Here is a 21,943-nt window from a genome sequence, read left to right on the forward strand (position 1 = left end):
TGTAAAAAATAAAACATACATTCCGATTCCAACTTATCAAACCGACACACGCACGCACGCACGCACGCACACACTAGCGCTCCGAGACTTCCCTGCGGAGTACCAATTCTGTAAATGCTGCATTCCCGAATCCTACCTTATGCATTTATTTACAGATACACTGGCGAACATCAACGAGGGCAGCTTATCTCTTTAATATCACAATACCCCCCCACCACCACCATCCTTCACCCCCACCACCACAACCACCACGCAAGCCCCCTCTTCCCAAACCCCCCCACCACCCCCCTCCCCTTTACTTACTATTTCTCTTGGTTGCTGAGCCAAAATGGCGAAGGTAGACACACGATCACATAAGCATTTCGTATGGGATGCATCGGTAAGCACAGTTTTGCATCCCTTGGTAGTCCAAGCTCCCCAAGAATCGTTTCTGCAACGAGAAGGCAAAAACACATTAATTTCGCCCACCCCTTTCCGACAGCGCGACCCGAAATGAGAGGAGTTAGCAACAGCTAGCAAAAAAAAAAAAAAAAAAAAATGTGAGAATCCAATCCAAAGGATGGTACCGAGCGTCACCTTTTCTGACTTTGCTTTACAGATAACGGAGCACGCAATTTGTAACCCGGAGATTTGAATGCAAAAACAGCAGCATCTCGCAGATGCAGGAAGGAGCTGTCCAGCGCCGGTGGTTCTGATTGATTAAATTCCTCCATACAGCGTTCTCATAGCAACACCTACCCGTTTCCTGAAATAACAACAGGGCGTTTAAAAACGGGCTAAAAGGCGCACGCGACAGAGAGAGAGAGGAAAGAAAGAAAGAAAGAAAGAAAGAAAGAAAGAAAGAAAGAAAGAAAGAAAGAAAGAAAGAGTTTCAGTTATACCAGATGGCGGCAATTCTTCTGTGTATTAGATGTGTTGCGCAATTGTTGTCATTAATATATATATATTTTCTGTTTTGTTTTTGGACGGTAATTTTCCCCCTGTAGCGATTCTAATTAGCAGCCTTTGGATGTTTCCTCGGGGAAAAATTCACCCTGGAAACGGGGAGCATCAGTTTGATACACTATTCGTTTTTTTTTTTTTTTCTTGAAAATTAAACACAGACGAAGTGGTGGTGGTGGTGGTGGTCGAGGGGGAGGGGGGGGGGGGGGTTGGCGGGGGGGGGATTCAGTAGCACGACGCGTTCAAGACAGAAATTTGTCTTCCCCGACACTTGGCATCATAATAGCATTGTACCTATTCTTTACATCATTATAGTCTGGTCCTGCCTCTTTTAATACACAGTGCATGGGGGAAACGTGACGGCAGACCACCCCACCTCTGCTCAGAGGATGGTAGCAGCCCAGCATTTTTTTTTCTTCCTCTAGTAAAAGCAATATGAAAGAGGAAAAAAAGAGACGTTTCTTCTCTAACACTTTCTCTCTCTCTGTCTCTTTACTTCGATCCCGCAGAGAAATGATGTCTGAGCTGCTGCGTGCATAATCCCTACCTTGTATCATTCACATTTTAATACGGGATTATAATTTTCTGAGATGCATATAAGACACACAGATAGCAGTAGTATATATTCAATTACGGCGGCTTTTCTACTCGGCAAATCCGAAATTCGATGTAATTCGGGATTAATATCCTTAATTTAGGCAGTCAGGATGGTGTAGTGGTTAAGGCTTTGGACTTCAAACCCTGAGGTTGTGGGTTCAAGTCACTGAACCTGCTTGTGCTCCATACTGAAAAAAGTATAATTTTATATAAATAATATATATATATATATAAATATATATAGGGGGCGGCGCAGTGGGTAGCGCTGCTGCCTCGCAGTTGGGAGATCTGGGGACCTGGGTTCGCTTCCCGGGTCCTCCCTGCGTGGAGTTTGCATGTTCTCCCCGTGTCTGCGTGGGTTTCCTCCGGGCGCTCCGGTTTCCTCCCACAGTCCAAAGACATGCAGGTTAGGTGGATTGGCGATTCTAAATTGGCCCTAGTGTGTGCTTGGTGTGTGGGTGTGTTTGTGTGTGTCCTGCGGTGGGTTGGCACCCTGCCCGGGATTGGTTCCCTGCCTTGTGCCCTGTGTTGGCTGGGATTGGCTCCAGCAGACCCCCGTGACCCTGTGTTCGGATTCAGTGGGTTGGAAAATGGATGGATGGATAAATATATATAAATTTTATATATATAAAAGTACTGTGGTGGGTTGGTACCCTGCCCGGGATTGGTTCCCTGCCTTGTGCCCTGTGTTGGCTGGGATTGGCTCCAGCAGACCCCCGTGACCCTGTGTTCGGATTCAGTGGGTTGGAAAATGGATGGATGGATAAATATATATAAATTTTATATATATAAAAGTACTGCGGTGGGTTGGTACCCTGCCCGGGATTGGTTCCCTGCCTTGTGCCCTGTGTTGGCTGGGATTGGCTCCAGCAGACCCCCGTGACCCTGTGTTCGGATTCAGCGGGTTGGAAAATGGATGGATGGATAAATATATATACATTTTATATATATAAAAGTATAATACTGCGGTGGGCTGGCGCCCTGCCCAGGGTTTGCTTCCTGCCTTGCGCCCAGTGTTGGCTGGGATTGGCACCAGCAGACCCCCGTGACCCTGTAGTTAGGATATAGCGGGTTGGATAATGGATGGATGGATAAAAGTATAATAAGATGTTGTTCATTCAACGTAAATTTTCTCTTTCAAGCAACTTAAGATGAGTCATTTAGTGTTGTAGCTTGAAATATTTGGTTTCAGATCTCAATCAAAGTGAAAAAAATTGGTTTCTACCAAAGTAAGTTATGGTGGAGGGAATAAATGTAGAAATCCTATTTCAGTTAACTTAATATTTTAGTTAGTTCATGTGCTGTATTTGAGGGGCCGTTTGTATATTCTTTCCAGCGTGCTGGCTTTCCAACTGCCAAAAAAGAAGAACAACTTAAAAAATAGATTTAGTATAAAACAAGTGAATTGCACCCAATCACTCTAAATGATTTGCCTCAACTTAAAAATTGTGGGATCAATAAGCTAAAAAGAATTATATTGGTTCAGATTGAAAACATTAAGTGTTGTTTTTTTTCAGTGCAATTGGAAAAACCAAAAAGAAATGGAACCAATTGTATTATCCTTCCATCCATCCATTGTCCAACCCACTAAATCTTAATGCAGGGTCACGGGGGTCTGCTGGAGCCAATCCCTGCCAACACAGGGCGCAAGGCAAGAATAAATGCCTGGGCAGGGCGCCAGCCCAACACAGGGCACACACACCCACTAGGGACAATTTACGATCGCCAATGCACCTAACCTGCATGTCTTTGGACTGTGGGAGGAAACCCACGCAGACACGGGGAGAACATGCAAACTTCACGCAGGGAGGACCCGGGAAGCGAACCCAGGTCTCCTAACTGCGAGGCAGCAACTCTACCACTGTGCCACCCCAATTGTATTATACATGTTGTAAATTGCCTTGGATAAAGCTGTCAACCAAATAAATCAATGTAATTTCTCAGAATGGAAGTCTGAGTAAATGTGAAACAAACTGTTGTTTCAACTCCGCACCAGACTTTGAAATGAAATTATTTACAGCACAGAAAGCTGGATGTGAACTTTACCCCGGAGCAAAGGTTTGTACAGTTTAGCAATGCTAAAAGGACTGACAAATCAAACTGTAATCTAAAGAGTGGATTGGCATTGCCACACGGAGCACCTGGCAGGACCTCAACTGAGTTACGCGTTGGGCACCTTCAGGGCACACTTTTTGCATGTTCTCCCAGTGCTTATAAAGAGTTCACTTCGGGGCATTTTCTTCCACTATCCATGAGTGACTCTGTGTGTGGGTGTGTGAGTGACTGTGCCCAGTTACTGAATTGATGTCTCGTGTAAAGCTGCCACCTGACTTTGTGGTTACTGTCTCCAGTACTTTGCATTGGAATGAGTGGCTTCACAAATTCAATAACTGGGTGGCTGTTTCATTCACTTCTAGCATCGTGGCATCCTGTGGCTGCACATCCCAAGGGACACAGCACTATTCTACTAACCACACAAACATTAAATCTCATAAATGTGCCCAGCTGTCCGAAGGGGCAGCACTACTGGAGAAGTTGGTAAAAAAAAGAAAAAGCAACTCCGATGCTGGCGCTCGCAGACACAGCACTTGGTGAGCACTTTGGGTGTGACTCCCAGCTCTTTCATCTCTTTCACCTGCTCTTCTCTGCCCCACTCCGACGACCCCTGAGGGTCTGGGGCAACTCATATGCCCACTCTTCACAGGCTTTGTGAGAGTTGCTCTGTGAGACCATACACCCAGGCAGCTGCAGAGGAAAACTGTCTCCAAAACGCTGATAATCAGAGTTACTTTTATGCCATCTTCTCCAGGTAATCCCATCCTCCTTGGGCAGACCTCGACCACCTGAAGAGCTTGTTCCTTTCAGGTTGGGACCCAGGGGGGCCATTACACTATTATTTCCATGGCACACCTGGGTGTACCTCACAGCACACCACTGCGCTGCGACACACCGGTTGAAAAGCCATCTCCCATCAACACAATTTTTCCACTATCTCCAAATTCGAAACTTTGCTAAACGAAATCTGCCCAATTTTCCACACCTCCCACCGATTTCTATTCCAGAAGAGATATCGATCAGTCTGGGGGACTCAGACAGCATTTCTGTAATATATAAAAACTTTTTAAAGTCCCTTCCTTTTAAAGATCCTAGAGCACAGTGGGGAAAAGGATTTCTTACTCAACATGTCAGAAACGGAGCTCCATTTGTGCAAAGCATACAATTATTCAACTTAAAATGATATATTGAGCACATCTGTCTCATTTAAAATTGTCCAAAATGTTTCCAGGGGCGAGATCCAACCTGCGAATGTTGCAATCGAGCTCTTGCCTCATGTTTTGGACGTGCACCAAATTAACAACGTTCTGGACCATTCTGGACATTGGTGTCACAATCCCTCCTAATGCATTAACGGCTGTGTGTGGTGGGCTACCAGAGGGGCTGCCAATGCACCTAACCTGCAAGTCTCTGGACTGTAGGAGGAAACCGGAGCACCTAGACATTAACATCATTCTGGACCAAAATCTTTAAATGCCTATCAGAGAGCCTTGGGGTCACAATCCCCCCAGATCCATTAACAGCTGTGTGTGGTGGGCTACCAGGTGGGCTTAAAGTGGAGAAGGACAAACAAACTGGAATCACCTTTACCTCACTATTACCATGTAGACTTCTCTCACTCAACTGGAAGAATCCTAACTCACCTCTGTTAAGTCAGTGGGTAACCGATGTTATATACAACTTGAAATTGATAAAAATTAAATACTCACTTAGAGGATCTGTGCAAAACCTTTTAACACCTGGCAGAATCTGATCAATAACATGTTAGAATAAACCTTTAAATTGAGGAAGCAGATTCTCTCCCCTGTTTTTTTATTGTGTTTATTTTTATTCATTATTTATTTACATATTTTTACTATCTATATATATAATTCACTAAGCCGACAGAACAGGCAAGACAACCATGGGATACGCACAGAGCCACGCCCGCCGACAACACAGAGCCACGCCCAGCAACTCTAAGAATTCACTAAGTCCATGGCAAGCAAGACGCATGCAAGACAGAGCCACGCCCGCCAACTCACAGAGCCCCACCCACCAACAATTCACTAAGCAGCCAACCATGGCACACGCACGACACAGCCATGTGCACAAACAATTCGAGCGAGCGCGAAAGCATTTGCCAAGAATGTTTTCATTAATCAAGAACAAAAGTCGGAGGTTCGAAGACGGTCACATACCGTCGTAGTTCCGACCATAAACGATGCCGACTGGCGATCCGGCGGCGTCATTCCCATGACCCACCGGGCAACCAACCGGGTAACCAAAGTCTTTGGGTTCCGGGGGGAGTATGGTTGCAAAGCTGAAACTTAAAGGAATTGACAGAAGGGCACCACCAGGTGTGGAGCCTTTTGCTTAAATTGACTCAACAAACCTCACTGAAAAGTCAAAGTGGCTCAGACGTGCATGTGGACTGTACACAGACGAAAACGACTCAGGTGACGAGTTGGGTGGAGCACATGAGCAGGCAGGGCGTTCTGAACTATGGATTTCTTCAAATGTTCATTTCTTTCCCTGTGCTTAAAAATCATTCAACAAGCAGCGTGATTATGCGGCGTATGCTACGCCGCGGGTTGGCTAGTTGTTAAAGTTTTACTCTGCTGGCCTAGCTCTCTTTCTCATGGGTGAGGGTTGATTAGTTTCAAACCTGGTTTTGTTAAACTCGATTTGCTTGTATGGAATGTTGTTTGATTCTAATAAAATGTTACAATAAATTAAAATAAAATAAAATTGTCCAAAATGTTTCCAGGGCAAGATCCAACCTGTGAACATTGCAATCGAGCTCCAGCCTCACTGGAGGCCTGCACCACATTAACATCACTCTGGACAAAAATCTTTAAATGCCTTTCAGACAGCCTTGGGGTCACAATCCCTCCTAACCCATTAACAGCTGTGTGTGGTGGGCTACCTGAGGGGCTTACAGTGGAGAAGGACAAACAAACAGGAATTGCCTTTACCTCACTATTAGCACATAGACTTGTAACGCTCAACGGGAAGAATCCTTGCCCACCTCTGTTAAGTCAGTGGGTAACTGATGTTATACACTTTTTGAAATCGGAAAAAGTCAAATTCTCACTTAGAGGATCTGTGCAAAACTTTTTTAGAACCTGGCAGGATCTGATCAATACCATGTTAGAATAAGCCTTTAAATTGAGGAAGCGGATTCTCTCCCCTTTTTTTATTCTATTTATTTTTATTCATTTATTTATTTACATATTTTTACTATTGTTAAAGTTTTACTCTGCTGGCCTAGCTGTCTTTCTCATGGGTGGAGGTTGATTCGTTTCGAACCTGGTTTTGTTAAACTTGTCTTGCTTGTATGGAATGTTGTTTGATTCTATTAAAATTAATCAAATGTTACAATAAAATAAAATTGTCTAAAATGTTTCTAACCTGCGAACGTTGCAATCGAGCTCCAGCATCACTGGGCCACATGTTTTGGGCCTGCACCACATTAACATCATCCATCCATCCATTATCCGACCCTCTATATCCTAACTACAGGGTCACGGAAGGTCTGCTGGAGCCAATCCCAGCCAACACAGGGCGCAAGGAAGGAAACAAACCCTGGGCAGGGTGCCAGCCCACCGCAGGGTGCGTGCTCACACACACACACACACACACACCAATGACAATTTAGAATTGTCAATGCACCTAACCTGCATGTCTTTGGACTGTGGGAGGAAACCGGAGCACCTGGACATTAACATCATTCTGGACCAAAATCATTAAATGCCTATCAGAGAGCCTTGGGGTCACAATCCCCCCCTGATCCATTAACAGCCGTGTGTGGTGGGCTAACAGGTGGGCTTAAAGTGGAGAAGGACAAACAAACTGGTAACGCCTTTACTTCACTATTGGCACGTAGACTTGTCTCGCTCAACTGGAAGAATCCTTGCCCACCTCTGTTAAGTCAGTAGGTAACCGATGTTATAAACTATTTGAAATCGGAAAAAGTCAAATTCTCACTTAGAGGATCTGTGCAAAACTTTTTTAGAACCTGGCAGGATCTGATGAATAAAATGTTAGAATAAACCTTTAAATTGAGGATTCTCTCCCCTCTTTTTTATTCTATTTATTTTTATTCATTTATTTATTTACATATTTTTACTATTGTTAAAGTTTTACTCTGCTGGCCTAGCTGTCTTTCTCATGGGTGACGGTTGATTCGTTTCGAACCTGGTTTTGTTAAACTTGATTTGCTAGTATGGAATGTTGTTTGATTCTAATAAAATGTTACAATAAATTAAAATAAAATAAAATTGTCTAAAATGTTTCCAGGGCAAGAGCCAACCTGCGAACGTTGCAATCGAGCTCCAGCCTCACTGGCCCACATGTTTTGGGCCTGCACCACATTAACATCACTCTGGACCAAAATCTTTATATGCCTCTCAGAGTGCCTTGGGGTCACAATCCACCCCCCCACCCCACCCCCCGATCCATTAACAACTGTGTGTGGTGGGCTACCAGGTGGGCTTAAAGTGGAGAAGGACAAACAAACTGGTAACGCCTTTACTTCACTATTGTCACGTAGACTTGTCTCACTCAACTGAAAGAATCCTAACTCACCTCTGTTAAGTCGGTGGGTAACTGATATGATATTCTATCTGAAATTGGAAAAAAAATCAAATTCTCACTTAGAGGATCTTTTTAAAACCTGCCAGGACCTAATCAATAATATTTTAGATGAATCATTTATATTGGGGGCGGCACGGTGGCGCAGTGGGTAGTGCTGCTGCCTCGCAGTTGGGAGACCTGGGGACCTGGGTTCGCTTCCCAGGTCCTCCCTGCGTGGAGTTTGCATGTTCTCCCCGTGTCTGCGTGGGTTTCCTTCCACAGTCCAAAGACATGCAGGTTAGGTGGATTGGCGATTCTAAATTGGCCCTGGTGTGTGCTTGGTGTGTGGGTGTGTTTGTGTGTGTCCTGCGGTGGGTTGGCACCCTGCCTGGGATTGGTTCTTGCCTTGTGCCCTGTGTTGGCTGGGATTGGCTCCAGCAGACCCCCGTGACCCTGTGTTTGGATTCAGCGGGTTGGAAAATGGATGGATGGATGGATTTATATTGGGGGAAAAGACTCCTTTCTGTCTTTGCTACACTCAGTAGTTTTCCTCAGGCTGTTGGCCTTCCTCTCTTTCTTGATTTGAATTGACTAGTTTGTATGGAATGTTATATGTTTTTAATAAATTCAATTAAACATCGAGAAAAAAAAAAAGCAGTGACTTATAAGATCTAACCATGGTATCCGCATACACAGTGCCTAGAAAAAGTTTCACCCGTTTGGAAGTTTGCACATTTGATTGTTATACAACATTTAATCATGCACTGCAAAAAATGTCGCCCTATTTTGCCGGTTAAATGACTGCCAATCACTTAACCATCAAAAAAAAAAACTGGCAGGAGCAGAATCCAGCGAACAGTTTGAGAGAGCAAAAGTAATGCGATCAACAATTAATACTGTAGGCTGCAATATTTAGTATACATATTACAATTATCACAGGCCATCATCACAAATCATACTAATAAAGAGGGCGATGTGTTTATTAATTTACAACACACCTATGATACACAGTTTATACACCTATGCAAAACTAATCTATCTATCTATCTATCTATCTAATAAAAATTAATTTTTTTCTTGTATTCACTACATATCTTTTCATGCTGTTTATTAGAAAACATACCCATTAGTTAGTTAGTGTAACTGCTCCTTAGGGACAAGCTGACAGAGATGGGAGTAGATTCACACCCGGTGTCATGGATCGTGGACTATCTTACAGACAGACCTCAGTATGTGCGTCTCGGGAACTGCAGGTCTGACATTGTGGTCAGCAACACAGGAGCTCCGCAGGGGACTGTACTTTCTCTGGTCCTGTTCAGCCTATATACATCGGACTTCCAATATAACTCGGAGTCCTGCCACGTGCAAAAGTTCGCTGACGACACTGCTATCGTGGGCTGCATCAGGAGTGGGCAGGAAGAGGAGTATAGGAACCTCATCAAGGACTTTATTAAATGGTGCGACTCAAACCACCTACACCTGAACACCAGAAAAACCAAAGAGCTGGTGGTGGATTTTAGGAGGCCCAGGCCCCTCATGGACCCCGTGATCATCAGAAGTGACTGTGTGCAGAGGGTGCAGACCTATAAATACCTGGGAGTGCAGCTGGATGATAAATTAGACTGGACTGCCAATACTGATGCTCTGTGCAAGAAAGGACAGAGCCAACTATACTTCCTTAGAAGGCTGGCGTCCTTCAACATCTGCAATAAGATGCTGCAGATGTTCTATCAGACGGTTGTGGCGAGCGCCCTCTTCTACGCGGTGGTGTGCTGGGAAGGCAGCATAAAGAAGAAGGACGCCTCACGCCTGGACAAACTGGTGAGGAAGACAGGCTCTATTGTAGGCATGGAGCTGGACAGTTTGACATCCGTGGCAGAGCGACGAGCGCTGAGCAGGCTCCTGTCAATCATGGAGAATCCACTGCATCCACTGAACAGGATCATCTCCAGACAGAGGAGCAGCTTCAGCGACAGACTGCTGTCACCGTCCTGCTCTACTAACAATGGGAGGTTGAGTTACAGGGCCCCTAAACTGTGGAATGGTCTGCCTGCTACTATAAGAGATGCCCCTTCGGTCTCAGCTTTTAAATCCCGGCTGAAGACTCACTACTTCAATTTAGCATATCCTGACTAGAGCTGCTGATTAACTGTGCGGGGTGCATCTCTGTTGTTAGTCATTAGCACTAAAACATAAGTAACATGATAGTTAGAATTGGATACTAACCCTCACCTACTCTGTTTCTCTTCTCAGTACTCAAATGTGGCACTTGGTGCCACGGCCCACCTGACAAGTTGTTTTGCCTGCCTAAGGTAAAGTCATCCCTGATGGAGGATCGCAGGAATTGTGAGAAAGAGGGGTCCTTTCATCGGATTGGCTGGCCCAACACTGTTTCAGCCGTGGAATGGCCAAATGGGGGAGGCAGCTTCATGGATGAGGTCTCCAGGAGTCTAAAATTATCCAAATCTTATTATGTGATATCATCTACTCTTAAATTCTGCTCCGTACTTCTAAAAAAAATTTTAATTTTTTATTGAGGATTTGTTCTGTTCTGTGTATTGAATTGTATTGACCCCCGTTCTCTTTTGACACCCACTGCACGCCCAACCTACCTGGAAAGGAGTCTCTCTCTGAACTGCCTTTCCCAAGGTTTCTTCCATTTTTCCCTACTAGGTTTTTTTTGGGAGTTTTTCCTTGTCTTCTTAGAGAGTCGAGGCTGGGGGGCTGTCAAGAGGCAGGGCCTGTTAAAGCCCATTGCAGCACTTCCTGTGTGATTTTGGGCTATACACAAATAAACTGTATTCTATCTATCTATCTATCTATCTATCTATCTATCTATCTATCTATCTATCTATCTATCTATCTATCTATCTATCTATCTATCTATCTATCTATCTATCTATCTATCTATCTATCTATTATATAGTGCCTTTCATATCTATCTATCTATCTATCTATCTATCTATCTATCTATCTATCTATCTATCTATCTATCTATCTATCTATCTATTATATAGTGCCTTTCATATCTATCTATCTATCTATCTATCTATCTATCTATCTATCTATCTATCTATCTATCTATCTATCTATCTATCTATCTATCTATCTATTATATAGTGCCTTTCATATCTATCTATCTATCTATCTATCTATCTATCTATCTATCTATCTATCTATCTATCTATCTATCTATCTATCTATCTATTATATAGTGCCTTTCATATCTATCTATCTATCTATCTATCTATCTATCTATCTATCTATCTATCTATCTATCTATCTATCTATCTATCTATCTATCTATCTATCTATCTATTATATAATGCCTTTCATATCTATCTATCTATCTATCTATCTATCTATCTATCTATCTATCTATCTATCTATCTATCTATCTATCTATCTATCATATAGTGCCTTTCATATCTATCTATCTATCTATCTATCTATCTATCTATCTATCTATCTATCTATCTATCTATCTATTATATAGTGCCTTTCATATCTATCTATCTATCTATCTATCTATCTATCTATCTATCTATCTATCTATTATATAGTGCCTTTCATATCTATCTATCTATCTATCTATCTATCTATCTATCTATCTATCTATCTATCTATCTATCTATCTATTATATAGTGCCTTTCATATCTATCTATCTATCTATCTATCTATCTATCTATCTATCTATCTATCTATCTATCTATCTATCTATCTATCTATCTATCTATCTATCATATAGTGCCTTTCATATCTATCTATCTATCTATCTATCTATCTATCTATCTATCTATCTATCTATCTATCTATCTATCTATCTATCTATCTATTATATAGTGCCTTTCATATCTATCTATCTATCTATCTATCTATCTATCTATCTATCTATCTATCTATCTATCTATCTATCTATCTATCTATCTATTATATAGTGCCTTTCATATCTATCTATCTATCTATCTATCTATCTATCTATCTATCTATCTATCTATCTATCTATCTATCTATCTATCTATCTATCTATCTATCTATCTATCTATCTATCTATCTATAGTAATAGCAAAATTCAAACCTTTCCACACCACAGAATCCATTTTTAAATCTACAACGTAACATTCTTGAACCTTCTTAACCAACTTCAGGCCTGTAGAGGACCGGAGTTAATGTTAGGAGCATCAGGTACAAGACAGGAAGCACACCAATCTGTCATAGAGGGTCCAACCTCTCCAGGCCAGTTTTGACCCCCCTGTTTATCCTAAACCACACATCTGTGAGTTGTGGGAAAGCAACAGGAGTATCCGCTGAAAAGCCCACACAGATACGGAGAGACCATTCAAGCTCCACGTGGACAGCAACCAGTTGGAGGATTGAAGTCTGTGACACTTCTTGTGTGAGGCAGCAATCCTAACCACTGCATCATCATCAATATAATCATGATCATCGTTTCTTACGAGACTTCTCAGTATTTGCTGCATAATGAGTGAGTTCAGGATAACCGTTTTATTATTTAATGCTACAGCTCATTTCACAAATGTTCCCTCCAGTCCTCTATTGCTTGTCTCTAACAAGGCAGGAATGACAAACACCCCTTCACGTGTTTTGCAGAAGTTCCAGTATATCTGTTTTCTGGTTTGTCAAAGACGGTGAACTTTCATCTGTAATTATTTTATATGAGTATTGCACACTAATAGGACAAGAGAGAGAATGGTAGGTATGTGAACATGACGTGACCCTGAAATCATTACAGTGTAATGAGAATTCATTTAAAAAGAAGCACAACATGAATTATCCTCAATACATGAGAGTGTCAGTCAGCGAACAATGCTGGCATTCACATCGCCACCCATGCGTTCACATTCATTTATATTACGGAATAACTGCTTCATGTAGGCAGCGTAATGACACCATAGTTTGGAATCTTAACTAAAAGGACGTGGGTTCAGTTCCTGGCCTGGTCTTTGTACAGTTTGAATATTCTTCTAATGAGCTTTCTCCAGATTTCCCGGTGTCCCAAAATATTAGAACATTCAATGTAACTTTATTGTCCCAAGAGGGAAAATTGGTTGGTCAGCAGGTTTTAAAGAAGAGACCATGACATAATATTAAAAACACATCAACAAGGAGCACAGCCATCAAACATAAACTTAGTACAAATGCATTAAAATATGGCAGTGAGCGAGCATCATACTTACTGTGCCCTCCATAATGAAGATGTCTGCAAGAGAGACATGACAGGCAGAGCATCACCAGAGAAGTACCCTCAGCACCTGCTGATCTCTGTGAATCGCAGACTTCAAACAGTCATTGCATGCTGGGATATGTGACAAAGAACTAAATATGACAGCGGGTTTAATAGACCTGCCATTGCTTTGTGTGCCCTGAAATGAGGGGACCGTATAGAAAAAGCGTTGTGTGACCAAAATGTTTGCAAATCCCCTTAAACGAAAGTCTGCAATGTGCACTTTAGTCAAGTCAGAATTTATTTATTTATTTATTTTCCCTAACCTGTGCAATATCTTTAGATAAACTTTTATATTTTTGCATATGCTGACAACTGAAATGCGTGAGCTGTCTATGTGAGAATATTAGATGTGTGGTTTTCAAAAATATAGTTTTGAACATCATTTCAAGTAGTGTACCTGAATCTCATTGTATGTGTTATGAAATGATCAGTAAAGGATGCTCATCTTGTCTTGTCTTGTCTAATCCTTTCCTTCCTTACCTTCTCCTCTTCTATCTTGTCTTATCTTACCTTGCCTGACCTATCTTTCCTCAGGTTGTTTTACCTTATCTAACCCATCCATCCATCTATTTTCCAACCCGCTGAATCCGAACACAGGGTCACGGGGGTCTGCTGGAGCCAATCCCAGCCAACACAGGGTGCAAGGTAGGAAACAAACACCGGGCAGGGAGCCAGCCCACTGCAGGACACACACACACACACACTAAGCACACACACTAGGGACAATTTAGGATCGGCAATACACCTAACCTGCATCTCTTTGGACTGTGAGAGGAAAGCAGAGCACCCGGAGCAAACCCACGCAGGAAGGACCCGGGAAGCGAACCCCCAGGTCTCCTTACTGCAAGGCAACAGCGCTACCACTGAGCCACCGTGCCACGCTCTTATCTAATCCTATCCTACCTTATCTTGTCTTAAATTATTTTATATCAGCTTATCTTGTCCTGTCTTACCTTAGCACACCTCACCTCACCTTGGCACATCTCATCTCATCTCATCTTAGCTTCGTTTAGCTTGTCTTGTCTTATCACATCGCATATCACCATATCTTACCTTATCTGTTCTGAGCTGATCTTATCTTATCTCGTCTTTCCTCATTTTTTTATCTTACCTTATCTTAGCGTGTCTTCTCTTATTTTATCTTATCTTATCTTGCCTTAACTCAGCGTTTCTCAACCTTTAAGTATTTGCGACCAGAGTTTTCATAACAATTTTAATCGCACCCCCCTAACGTTTTTTTGAAACCCTAATAAAATTTATTCCTATATTTTTTGCTGCCGATACACCGATACAAGTTTAAAATTTTCCTACGAATAGCGAAATTACGCCACATATGGCAACATTCGCTCCCCTTTTTTTGTTACTTCGCGCCCCCCTACAGTTTGAGAACTGCTGCCTTAACTTATCTTATCTCCACATATCTTGTCTTATCACATCTTATCTTGTCTTACCATGACTTGTCTGATCCTCTCCTTCCTTTTTTATCTTTTCTTATTGTATCTTGTTTTATCTTAACTTGCCTGACCTAACTTTCCTCAACTTGTTTTACCGTATCTAATCCTGTCATATCTTAACTTATCTTACCCCATCTTATATTGTCTTAACATACCTCACCTCATCTCTCATTGTCGCCTCTTATTTTATCTTATCTAGTCTTACTATGCCTCATCTTATTTTATCTTGCCTGGCCTATCTTGCCTCGACTTGGGTTTCCTTATCTAATCGTATCCTATCTTATCTTGTCTTAACTTATCTTATCTTGTCTTACCTTACCTCAGCTTGTCTTTATTTTACCTAATCCTGTCCTAGCTTGCCTTAACTTATTTTATTCCAGCATATCTTGCCTTATCACATCTTATCTTATCTTGTCTTTCCTAGTCTTTCCTTTGTGTAGCTTATCTTATCTTCTCTTGCCTTACCTTTCCTTTCCTTATCTTATTTTGTCTTTCCTTTTCTTACCCTGTCCTCTTTTAAATGTTTCTAGTGTTCTTAACTTGTCTGTGTATTTACTCATGGTGCTACCAGAAATAAGAATAATCAGGAGGAATATCAGATTGGGAATTTCCTCATTGGACAGTCAAGAAAAGAGAAAGTCCAATCAAAATAGGCAATATGACATGATAAGGAGTGTGGTGCCCAGCGGGCGTTCATGCCCGGCCGGGACGCCCAGGAGGACCGGAGGAGGGCTTGTGGATCCTCCAGAACACGAGGGGGCGTCCTCCCTGGTTGCTGTGGGGACCACGAGTACAGAGCTTGGAAGCTCATCCCTGTAGGAGCCCGTGGTCACTGCCAGGGGGTGCCCCAATGCCTTGGGAGTGTTGGACCTCAGTACTTCCACCACACCGGGAAGTGCTGGGGGGAAGAGTATTGAGGACACCCGGAGGGCTTCCGGTTTCACCGCTGGAGCTTCCGCCACACAGGGGTGTGGCTACGAGCCCTCAGGATGCACCTGGAGTCCATCCGGGGTGAATAAAAGGGGCCACCTCCCTCCAGTCGGGGGCAAGAGTCGGGTGGAAGAAGGACAAAGCTTGGTAGAGAGGAGTGGAGGCGGACCAGAGACAGAGAAGGCATTGTGCGTGTGGCCAAGGACTTGAGGGGTGATTGGTGCTGCGGCACTGGGTCTGTGCACTGTAAATATGATTAATAAACGTGTGTTGGGTGAAACCATCGTGTCTACCTGTTTGTGTCCGGGCTGTTCCCCACTGGAGATTTCATGCATTTGTGAAAAGTAACAGTGTATCTAGAATATAAATTCCACAAAATGACCACAATTTGTAAACTTGAGGATAATGAGTTGATTTTTCGTATCTGAAATATGAGTTAGGTATGAGGTAGGTATTGTTTTCTTTTTGGGCTGAGTTGGGTTTTTCGTTGTTTGCTTTCTTACAATAATGTACATGGTTTGTTGATTATTGATTAATAAAGATTATTTCCATCCATCCATTATCCAACCCGCTATATCCTAACTACAGGGTCACGGGGGTCTGCTGGAGCCAATCCCAGCCAACACAGGGCTCAAGGCAGGAAACAAACCCTGGGCAGGACGCCAGCCCACCACAGTAAAGATCATTTCAAAATTTTAAATTTCTTTCTTTCTTTCTTTCTTTCTTTCTTTCTTTCTTTCTTTCTTTCTTTCTTTCTTTCTTTCTTTCTTTCTTTCTTTCTTTCTTTCTTTCTTTCTTTCTTTCTCCTCCAGGTCACCCTGGCTCTCAGGCGGTCTTAGGGGCCAACTCTCCAGCTGCAGGCTCTGCTGTTACGTGACTTCTTTGCTGCCCTGCTCCTTCCCTACCGACAGTCAGGCTCAGAATACTCGGCTCCAGCTGGCTAATGGCATGACTCAGTTTGACTTTGCAGCACCGTGCTTTTAACTATCCAAATTACAGCTTTTTAATGTCACTTTGTCACAGGGATTAGTGACTAAGATAGAAAAGTTGCTCAGTGAATAAAACCAAGGGGAAAAAAAAAAACAAAAAAACCACCCAATCCACCTGTCAATCACGTCCGATGCGATTAAAAAGCCTCTTGTGGCAAAGAGAGAAAAGGTCAGCTGATTAAAGGTCACTGAACAACAAATGCAACTTTCCGAAATCTGAAGCTGAAGAAAACGCGGACAAAAGACAAACTGCTGTGAGTGCGCCGATGCTTACACAGGGTGACATGTTTATTGGGATCATTTTTCATTACCTGATTCTTTTTTTTAAATTTTGTTTTACTACATTAGAACAATCTGGACAAGAACAGGCCATTCAGCCCAACAAAGCTCACTAGTTCTATGAACTTAATTCTTCCAAAAAAACAACAAGTCAAGTTTTGAAAGTCCCTAAAGTCCTCCTGTCCACCACACTACTTGGTAGCTTATTCCAGGTGTCTATTGTTCTTTGTGTAAAGAAAACCTTCCTGATGTTTGTGTGAAATTTCCCCTTAACAAGTTTCCAATTGTGTCCACGTGTTCTTGATGAAGTCATTTTAAAGTCACCGTCTCGATCCACTGGACTAATTCCCTTCATCATTTTAAACACTTCAGTCAGGTCTCCTCTTCATCTCCTTAAGGCTCAGCTCTTTTAATCTTTCCTCATAACTCATCCCCTGTAGCTCTCTAATCAGCCTAGTCGCTCTTCTCTGGTCCTTCTCTTGTGCTGCCATGTCCTTTTTGTAGCCTGGAGACCCAAGCTGCACACAGGACTCCAGATGAGGCCTCACCAGTGTGTTATAAAGCTTGAGCAGAACCTCCTGTGACTTGTACTGCACACATCAAGGCGCTATATAACCTGACACTCTGTTTGCCTTCTTAATGGCTTCTGAACACTGTCTGGAACTCGATAGCTTAGAGTCCACTTTTGACAATTGGTTCATCCTCCAGCTGGGATTCAAATCTTTGTTTTACGTCCTTTTTGTCCATTTTTGACTCTTTTGTTTATATCAGTATTGCTTGCGCTTAGTATTTGCATTCTTTCATTTTTCATTTTGCCTCCCTATTAATACTTTGGTTAGGTTCCATGTGTTTTGTGGATGGTCCCCCAAGAGGCGGGACCACCTGCCAATCACTACCCTGTGATCTATAATTTTAGGAGAGTCTCCCACAGTTCCTGGCAGTTTACTATGAATGTACTAAGGTGTGGTGAGTTCTTGTGCTTTTGTGCTTCTGTTGTGCTTTTTTGAGTCACTGGATTTGTTGATGTCATGCTTATTTTGACTTTGTTTTTGGATCTCCATATTGGGACTTTGGAGCAAATCCTTTTGCTTTTGTGCTTCATGGAGCTTCGTTGTTATTGGGACATTAAACTTTGATTTCATAAAGATTCTTTTTGTGGCTAGCCAGGGTTTTTAATTGGATTTCCCCCTCTAGTGGCAATTTTTGGAAATGCTCTTTGGGACTCCTTGGGTTCACTGGCATTACACTTGGTTTCTGACTTCTGCCTATCTTTGACTATGTATGGCTCTGCATTTCTCATTTCCCAGTCCTTCCACTTTCACAATAATCCTCCAAAGTCCTTAACAATTTGAGATTGCGGATAGACCTTCTCAACTTTAGTATGTGCATTTTGGTTGATTTCTGGTAGACAGCTTTAGGACTTTAAATTTTGGACTACAATGTTTGGTTTCTGATTCAGAGTTTGAAGACAGATCTGACTTTTGGTTCTTGATGGACATCTCATCTTCTGGTCCCTTATTCTTTAAATACTGCTTCACGTTAAACTTGTCCGTACATTCTCTAGCTTCTATAAACTGTTAAAAACATCTTACAAAATTCTCCTGGTAAGCCATCTGGGCCTGCAGTTTTTCCTTTTTGTAGTGAATTTATGGCTTCTTGTATTTCAGAAAGTCAGAGATTTATCAACCTCTTCTTCATCGAGAGCGTTGAGTTGTGGCGTTTGTATTTTATCCAATAATTGCTGAGCTTGAGCCTTGTCTTCTATACTCTGAGTGAAATGAAAGGAATTATATTCCTTAAATATATTAATGATTTCCTTTCCACTCCCTCTGTTAGTTATATTATTAATCTCGATTATCAGAAATTCTCAAGATTTTTGTATCTAAATTCAACAGAATATTCCTTCCTCTCATCAGCACATCATGCTTACTCAAAAAATGATTGCTGTTTTACTGCCATAAATGTATTACTCTATAATAAATCCTGCAAATATGATTCTGCTGTCATCTCCGACCATGCTCCTCTAATTCTGGAACTTACACCATTATGGCCCACAAAGCTTCTTCAAGGTCAATGAAAAAATATACCTCAAAAAATTAATTTACATTTAATTGTGTAGCAGACAAATTTATCCAAAAGGAAAAGAGCGTCAACATACCCAAGTAAATATTAGTCTGGACGACTATTTGCGAACGAGTGTAACGGGACCCGGTTATAAAATTGATCCCCACAAACGAAGAGCTCAGAACAAAAGCCAAGTGAGTTGTAATTCCAAAGTTGCCGTGAGACAGATATTCACCAAACACAAGTCTACAGATGGCTCTTGAACACACTGAGGGTGTCAGAATCTCGAATGGAGATGGGCAGCAAATCCCATAAGCCAGGAGCTACACACGAAAAGAGTCTGAATTGAGATTTGATGCCATTGTGAGGTGGCATCACTGGACGCTATTCATCAACTGACCTGAGTGGTCGAGAAGAAGCACAGGGCCTCACAACTGTCTCCATATATATATATGTATAGGACACGCAAGTGCAAAACAACACACACTTTATTTCCTCATGAGACAGCTCTATTCCACGCTTCCCACATCAGAGCACAGTACACAAGCACACAAGCCATAATGCTTAGTCCTTTCTTTACTTCTCTCTTTCTCTGCCGCCTCGACTCCTCTCCCAGCAAGCTTCGTCCACCTCCTCGTGACTCTGGATCCCCGGATGGAGTGAGGCGGCCCCTTTTATAGGGCACCCGGAAGTACTCTAGGTGCTCCAGGACCTTCTTCCGGCAGCACTTCCTGGTGCTGCAGTCCAGGGCTCCAGAACTGCCCAGACACCCCCTGGCAGTGGCCACAGGCCTCAGCAGGGTTGAACTTCTAAGCTCCAAACCCATGGCCTCGGTGTAAACTAGGGGGTTTGCCTTGTCATATTCCGAGGGAGGTATTACCCTGAATATGTCCTCTCCCCCACATATGGCCGTCCACCACAATATATATGTTACGGCCAAAACCCGAAATCGGCCAAAGCGGGAAGTGTCCGGCCAAATCGGGAAATGGCCAATGTTGCTGTAAATTGACCAGCCAATGTACGATCTTTTCCTTGATTTCGGGATTTGGCCAGCCAGTTTGCGAAATGGCATGGGGCGATCGGCCAAAGTCGGAAGAAAAAAGGCATGAGTGGTGATTTGTTGCGCACTTAGTAATGCAAGTGTAGCCTTGGCAGCTCTTGTTCAGAAAGCGGACGCCACTTGGTTGTTTCACAATAATTAAGATTAGGTATATAAGTAGATTTCACATTTCTGTTATCATTTTAGCAATAAAATAGTGACTTAACATCAGGGACCTATTTTATTGACTTTAAGGTGAAGTGTTTGGGCAAAGGGAAGGCCGTCTCAAGTGGCATCCGCTTTCTGAACAAGACCAGCCTTGAGCAGTTTCTCGTGCAGAATGGAAAACTCACTTCTGAATCTGCATCTGAAATTTTTAAGCATCTTCGAACCGTTGAGCGGACAGTCTTATATCAGTGCATCAGATTTTGGCCAGGGAGTTCTCTGCACTTCGTGAAATGGCCGGCCAAAGTAGCATATTCGCTGGTCGTTTCTAGTAATTCGGACTTTGGCCACACCTCTTGGCCAAAATGCGAAATGGCCGGACAATTTGGGAACTGGCTAAACTTCGGGTTTTGGCCGTAACATACAGTGCATCCAGAAAGTATTCACAGCGCATCACTTTTTCCACATTTTGTTATGTTACAGCCTTATTCCAAAATGGATTAAATTCATTTTTTTCCTCAGAATTCTACACACAACAGCCCATAATGACAATGTGAAAAAAGTTTACTTGAGGTTTTTGCAAATTTATTAAATATAAAAAAACTGAGAAATCCCATGTCCATAAGTATTCACAGCCTTTGCCATGAAGCTCAGAATTGAGCTCAGGTGCCTCCTGTTCCCCCTGATCATCCTTGAGATGTTTCTGCAGCTTCATTGGAGTCCACCTGTGGTAAATTCAGTTGACTGGACATGATTTGGAAAGGCACACACCTGTCTATAGAAGGTCCCACAGTTGACAGTTCATGTAAGAGCACAAACCAAGCATGAAGTCAAAGGAATTGTCTGTAGACCTCCGAGACAGGATTGTCTCGAGGCACAAATCTGGGGAAGGTTACAGAAAAATTTCTGCTGCTTTGAAGGTCCCAATGAGCACAGTGTCCTCCATCATCCGTAAGTGGAAGAAGTTCGAAACCACCAGGACTCTTCCTAGACCTGGCCGGCCATCTAAACTGAGCGATCGGGGGAGAAGGGCCTTAGTCAGGGAGGTGACCAAGAACCCGATGGTCACTCTGTCAGAGCTCCAGAGGTCCTCTGTGGAGAGAGGAGAACCTTCCAGAAGGACAACCATCTCTGCAGCAATCCACCAATCAGGCCTGTATGGTAGAGTGGCCAGACGGAAGCCTCTCCTTAGTAAAAGGCACATGGCAGCCCGCCTGGAGTTTGCCAAAAGGCACCTGAAGGACTCTCGGACCATGAGAAAGAAAATTCTCTGGTCTGATGAGACAAAGATTGAACTCTTTGGTGTGAATGCCAGGCGTCACGTTTGGAGGAAACCAGGCACCGCTCATCACCAGGCCAATACCATCCCTACAGTGAAGCATGGTGGTGGCAGCATCATGCTGTGGGGATGTTTTTCAGCAGCAGGGACTGGGAGACTAGTCAGGATAAAGGGAAAGATGACTGCAGCAATATACAGAGACATCCTGGATGAAAACCTGCTCCAGAGCGCTCTTGACCTCAGACTGGGGCGACGGTTCATCTTTCAGCAGGACAACGACCCTAAGCACACAGCCAAGATATCAAAGGAGTGGCTTCAGGACAACTCTGTGAATGTCCTTGAGT

At 42.8% G+C, this 21,943-nt stretch overlaps 1 protein-coding gene across 4 annotated transcripts in view; it reads right to left on the bottom strand.

Moving 5' to 3' along the window:
• adgrb3 (adhesion G protein-coupled receptor B3) overlaps positions 1-21,943 on the bottom strand; it is an 872,307-nt gene that overhangs the window by 244,885 nt on the left and 605,479 nt on the right. For all 4 annotated transcript variants that reach the window (XM_051919125.1, XM_051919127.1, XM_051919124.1 and 1 more), the window contains one exon: positions 304-430. In XM_051919125.1, the coding sequence (XP_051775085.1) occupies positions 304-430 (127 nt within the window). The remainder of the gene's footprint in view (positions 1-303; positions 431-21,943) is intronic.

Source organism: Erpetoichthys calabaricus, chromosome 15 (assembly GCF_900747795.2).
Source record: "Erpetoichthys calabaricus chromosome 15, fErpCal1.3, whole genome shotgun sequence".
Lineage (NCBI taxonomy): Eukaryota > Metazoa > Chordata > Cladistia > Polypteriformes > Polypteridae > Erpetoichthys > Erpetoichthys calabaricus.